The following is a 6,000-nucleotide window of genomic DNA, read 5'->3' as shown; positions in this document are numbered from 1 at the left end:
CTTGTGACCCACACAATGGCTGAGAGGCTACTCCAGGCTTCCCGGCAACGCCGAGTAAAAGCCATGACGGCCGCCGCGGGTTCGGCGAGCCGGGCCGCCCTGCCCCTGCTGCTCTGCGCTCTCCTGGCGTTCGGCGGCGCGTACGTGCTCGACGACTCCGACGGGCTGGGCCGGGAGTTCGATGGCATCGGCGCGATCAGCGGCGGCGGGGTAGGTGGCCGGCGAGGGGGTGGCGTGGTGGGAGGGGGTGCGCGAGGTTGGGGGGTGGGCAGGGGAGGGGGAGCCGGGTCCCGCCCTGCCCCGCCCCACAAGCCCCCGCGGCGCCGTCCTGCGTTTGGACGCCCTGCGGGGCGGGCGCCCCTGGCTCGGCGGTGCCCGCGCCCCCGCTGCGGGGCTGGGTGTCGCGCTTGCTCGTCTAGGATGCCCCTATAGAGGCAGTTAGGTGCAATGGATGGGCGTCCAGGTCCACCGAGTAAGTGGTGACAGGTGTAGGTAGTGCCAGGGTTGGGACTCGAACCCTCCCCGTGGGCACCGGCCGGGCGCTCCGGGAGGACGGCTGCTGCAGAGAGGCCGGGAGCGGGGCCTCTGTCTGGGGCGGAGGGCGCCCCAGGGAGAGTCTCTGGCTTCTCTCTTCCAGTCCCCGAAGCGCTGGGCGGCTGGTGCAGCTGGATTCTTTCAGAGGGGCCAGTGCCCAGCAGGTGTTTTTATTTTATTTTAAATTATTTTTCTATTACAGTCCGCATTAAACACTATTTTGTGTTAGTTTCAGGTGTAGAGCACAGCGGGTAGACCTTCATATTGGTTACAAAGTGTTCCCTCTGATAATTCAAGCGCCCACCCGCTCCATAGATAGTTATTACAGTATTGTTGACTATATTCCCTATGTCTTACCTTGCACTCCGTGCCTATTTTGAAATTACCAATTAGTACTTATTAACCCCATCACCTTTTTTCATCCAGCTCTCCAACACCCCTCCCCTCGGGCAACCATCAATCTATCTCTGAGTCCAAATAGGTTTTTGTTGGAGGCAGGACAGGTGCCTCAAGGCCTCTTTAGTAAGTTAAGAGGCCTGAAACTATCTGGGCATTTTTTTTTTTTTATGGGAGGAAAGGTGGGGGCTGGGGTGGGATAGGGGGCATCTGTAATAATGCCAACAATAAAAGTACAATATAATTTAAAAAGTTAAATAAAATGGCAGGCTATACTAGTATCAATGAATAGTCTAGGATTGTTTATTGTTGGGGGGCTGTGTTGCCTACAGAGGTGAGTTGTCCACTAGACGGGTCAGTGCCTCTGTACCTCATTTTTGTATGTGAGGAGAGGGAAACATGGGGTCAACAGCCAAGACCGTGGCTGGCCATCCTTGGGGTGCATAGTATCACCTGGTGCTTGTTGAACTGCACATGCTGGCCATCCCCATCCCCCATTCTGACTGTAGTCTGGAGTAGGGCTAAGAATCTGCATTTCAACAAACACACCAGTTGATTCTCATGCTAAGTATTGAGAGCCTTCCTTCCTTCCTTCCTTCCTTCCTTCCTTCCTTCCTTCCTTCCTTCCTTCCTTCTTCTTTCCTTTTTTCTTTCTTTCAATTCAAGGATCTCTGGAGTAAGGTATGGATTTAAAAAAAATAAACTTTTAAAAATAGTTTTAGGTAGGCAGAAAAGTTGCCAAGACAATACAGAATTCTCATATACCTTGCAGCAGTCTCTCCTGTTATCAGCATCCCACATTATTATGGTACATTTATTGCAACCAATATTAATGAAAGTTTGTATTTCCCTTCATGCTTCCTTAGTTGTTACCTGATGTTCTTTTTTTCTCTTCCGGGATCCTATTCAGGATGCCAGTTGCATTTAATGGCATGTCTCCTTAGTCCTCTTTTGGCTGGTACAGTTGGCATGAGTTGGAGTTATCTGGGCATTCCGTAAGATTTATGTGAGGGAGACTTGAGGGCCACGCCGGCTTTGTGCAGAATTGTGTGGGCACAGCTGATAATTTCCTTAACTCCCTGGTCATGCTCTCAGGTGACCTCCAGGTGTGGGAATTTGCTTCAGTAGCATCTTTGTTCTTGGCTCCAGACCAAGTTTACTTGATTTTGTCCCATGTTCTTTGTAACCTTTGTCTTGCCTTGATTGGATCCTTGGTAACCTTTGAGTCTGTGGGGTTTATGGTGGCGGACCTTTGGGTTAGAGGGATTTTCTTTTGTGTAACCCAGATCACAGCTAAAGCCAATTTTATTTGAAAATGTTAAGGCTGAGTTCTTGTATGGGTTGTTTGTCGGGTTGAATCAGATGGCACTTGCACCCTCAAATGCAATTCAGGACTTGCCTTGAGTGCTTGCTTGCTGGGTGGACGTTCTATGTTGGTTTCAGCCTGTCGATAACCAGTGTTGTGGCTGGACTGGTTCTTACGATTGCAATGCACTCACACGTCCTGGAAAGCACAGGTTGATTGCTCCATGTCTCATTGAACACCTGGGACCACACAGAGAGTTGGCAGGTGAGGAAGAGAGAGAGGGGGTGTGGGCATGGGGTGTCTGCTTTCATTGGGGTGGAAGGTGGGGGCCTAGTGCTTTGCAGACTCACCCTGTTGGTGAATTTAAACTTAAAAGTGCCATCCCAACCTGGCTCTTTATCTAGTTGTGTGGCTGGCAATGTGCTTATTTGAGATAGCCATCTTTAAAATGAATGCCTCAGTAATCAAAGCTTAAGCCAGGCTCTTGCATTACCGAAAACAAGAAAACAACTCTCAGGGCTCACTAGACAATCCATCGTTGCTGCTGAGGCATCAGCGTCAATGCTGAAGACATTAACTGCCTGGGTAGCTGATATGCTGAAAGTCAGGGCTAGGGCATGTTGTAACTCAGAAAGTACATGTCTCAATAGGATATAGCAGCACTCCTATAATAATTATACAGGCAATAATCTGAGATACAGTCCATGGCCATTGTCCCAAGCTGAAAGGGTCCTGCCATGAAACCAGGCCAATGATCTAGGGGCCCTAGGAATCTGTTCAGTGGTTTTGGTCATACTGTGAAATATTTTAATATCTTGGGCCATCTGGTGTAAGTGGGTATGGGCCTTTCCTGAGTTGGTAGATTGATTGCTCCACATCTCACCAAACCAGTCTCTTAGTCCCGAGAATAGGTCAGTTCAGTTTAAGGGTTGTGTCTCATTTCAGGAAGTAGTGATGCAGGTGGGCTCCCAAAGGTACGCCTACATGGTCTAAGTATTTGCATCAGGTTATTAAGAGGCATTTCTATGGAAACAAAAGAAAAACAATGGTTCATGGTTGGACACTTCTATAAACCCAACCTGAGTCCTGAGAGTGGTTGAGATGCTTTCTAGACATCAGGCTCAAAACGTCTTCACATGGAGGAAGGGCAGGCAGTGGCAATTGGACAGATTTCCTAGTTTGCAGTTTGAACGTCTCTGGTGATGGTTCTTAATGGCCCACAAAATATAACAGGCACGAAATGCAGTAGTGGTGATTTCTCTGAAGTCTATATCAAGTTGTCCCACTTTAGCTTGCCTGGCTTGAGGAAAAGGGCAGTTTTAGTTTTCAGTGATTCAAGTCAGAAGGCTGGGTGAAAAATTGGAAACATTAGTTTGAAGTGGTGTAGCCAGATGTTGGAGGAAATGAGAAGAATTCAGTATGTACTCCGTTGTACAGGTAGAAAATCTCAAAGATTAGGATCTAATATCCACAAGGGTGTATATGCTTTTATTTTCCACTGAAATATGATTTTTCTCTCTACAGTCACTCCTACTTTTGTCAGAGATAATCAAAGTAAGACTAATTTGTTTGCAAAATAAGTCTAGTTTCACTAAACTTGGCCTGGTTATTTATGTAAGTGCACAAGAATAGTGATTGACCAAAAAGGCTCTTTTAAGTGTGTTTTGCTCAACCTTTTCACAAGGAATCTTAGATTGTGTTCTTTAAAGTCTCTCAAGGTTAGGAAGCCAAGCCAAGGACTTGCCATCAGACTTTGCCTATAATACCTGTAGATTTGGGTGAATTCCTCTCTTCTTGAGGCCCCTAAAATATGAGGTTTTTGGACCTGCCAGGAAGTGATCTTCCTTACTCACCTGGTGAAGCTACTGGGAACTCATTAAGCAAGGTACCAGGCTAATTTTTCCAAGGGGCTTTATTGGCTCTACAAGGTTAACCTTAATTCCTTAAATCTGTCTGGTTATATCTTTCTCAAATTTTGTCATTTCAGTCAAAGCCTTGCTATATAACTAATTGTGTCCTGTTATGAGGAGGACAAATTCTGATTGAATTTATGCAAATAACTATATTGCCAAGAAAATAAGAATATCAAGTTTCTGAATTCTGGAGGGATCAAGTAGGGAAAAAAATTGTTTCATCTTTGTTCACAGAGATATATTCTATCAAATTGCTGTAAGTCATAGATAGCTTAAGAAAAAAAGGTTTCCTTAAATCTGGAAAAAGATAACATTAAAGAGCCAACAATGTTTCAAATACAAAGTTAGAAAAATTATAATCATCCTCATCAGTTCATTTAGTTCCATGTACTTCTTGTTGATCTTTTGTTAGCAGTTCTATGAATCCCATTTTACTTCAGGGTTCTGTAAATTTGGCAATGATCTATGTATTCAATGAATTTCTATCATTTAACATTAATGTAGCAAAACTCTAAGGTTTCAAGTTAACCAGGAAGATTTGGGTTAGTATTTTTAAGAGGACATACCGTACAACATAGTTATTGTTGAAAAGTGGCTGCCTGGCAATCCAAGCTGAAATCAGGCACTTGTGTTACAAAATGACAGCCCACTGTCAGGGCCTACACCAAGGTAGGTGACATGGTCTGCAGCCTGATCACAGGTCTGACCTTCTGCTGCAGAAAAAATTGCTTTCCCCTAACCCAGTGGTCGGCAATCTCATTAGTCAACAGAGCCAAATATCAACAGTACAACGATTGAAATTTCTTTTGAGAGCCAAATTTTTTAAACTTAAACTATATAGGTAGGTACATTGTTATTAACTTAATTAGGGTACTCCTAAGCTGGCCTTTGCTAAAAACTCAAGGGGCCAAAGAGCCGCATGTGGCTCAAGAGCCACAGTTTGCAGACCATTGCCCTAACCTAACTGATTTTTCTTGATTTTTTACACTATTTCCTTATGTTGCAACGTCTCTCATAGGTACTGGCTCATATTACAAGGTAACTGTGGGCTAATGGACTAATTGATTGGTTCTTTACTACTACCCTTTTCCTTATTTTGTGTTTTAAACCTAGAATAGCTAGTATATCATAAAATGAGGACCCATATGTCCTGATATCTGTACTTTTGATATTAAATCCAGTGTTTAAACTTGCTGAAAATGGAAGTCTTTGATTATGTTTAACTCATTTTAAAATTATTAAAAGGAGAAGATTTGTTTCATAACTCAGTGGGTAGATTTTATCTATTTTGTTTTGATAGTGTCTCTGTGTATAGCACATTACTCATCTTAGAAGCTGATGACATGAAAATGGTTGCAACACAAATATTTGCACACCATTCCAAACTTCTTTGTGGAGTCCCGGGTACCTAGCACAGTCTGTGGCAGTAAGTGTTCGGAATGTTCTCATTTATCTTCATATCCGATAGGGAAGGCAGTGTGGTAGTTAAGAATGTGGACTTAGAGCAGATTGTCAGGGGTCCACTCTGGGCCCTGCTACTCACTGGATAGCCTTGGGAAGGTCATCTCACCTCTCTGTGTCTCCGTTTCTTTTCTGGGGACACAGTGATACCTGCATGGGTAGGAGCATTATGGGGATATATGTGAAGTACTTAGGATGATGGCCTCAGGTACATGACTAATTTTGGTTAATATCCTACTTCATAGATTAGGGAGGAGGAAGTTATGCCAAGGACTGTAAGTGAGAAAGATGGTCCAGTTTGGCATACAATGCCTGCCGTTTATTGAGCGCTTACTATGTGCCAGCTGCTGTGCCACAGCTTCTTCCTGTGCTGGTTGGAAACAGCTCCAG

General features: G+C 44.7%; 1 protein-coding gene across 2 annotated transcripts in view; it reads left to right on the top strand.

Annotated features, from left to right (window-relative positions):
* The window catches only part of GALC (galactosylceramidase), a 42,869-nt gene continuing 36,869 nt past the window's right edge, over positions 1-6,000 (top strand). For both annotated transcript variants that reach the window (XM_079767738.1, XM_079767737.1), the window contains exon 1: positions 1-210. In XM_079767738.1, coding sequence (XP_079623864.1) covers positions 16-210 — 195 coding nt within the window. In that variant the 5' untranslated portion in view covers positions 1-15. The remainder of the gene's footprint in view (positions 211-6,000) is intronic.

Source organism: Cnephaeus nilssonii (assembly GCF_951640355.1).
Source record: "Cnephaeus nilssonii genome assembly, chromosome: 4".
NCBI lineage: Eukaryota > Metazoa > Chordata > Mammalia > Chiroptera > Vespertilionidae > Cnephaeus > Cnephaeus nilssonii.
This window is presented reverse-complemented; position numbering and strand designations above follow the sequence as displayed.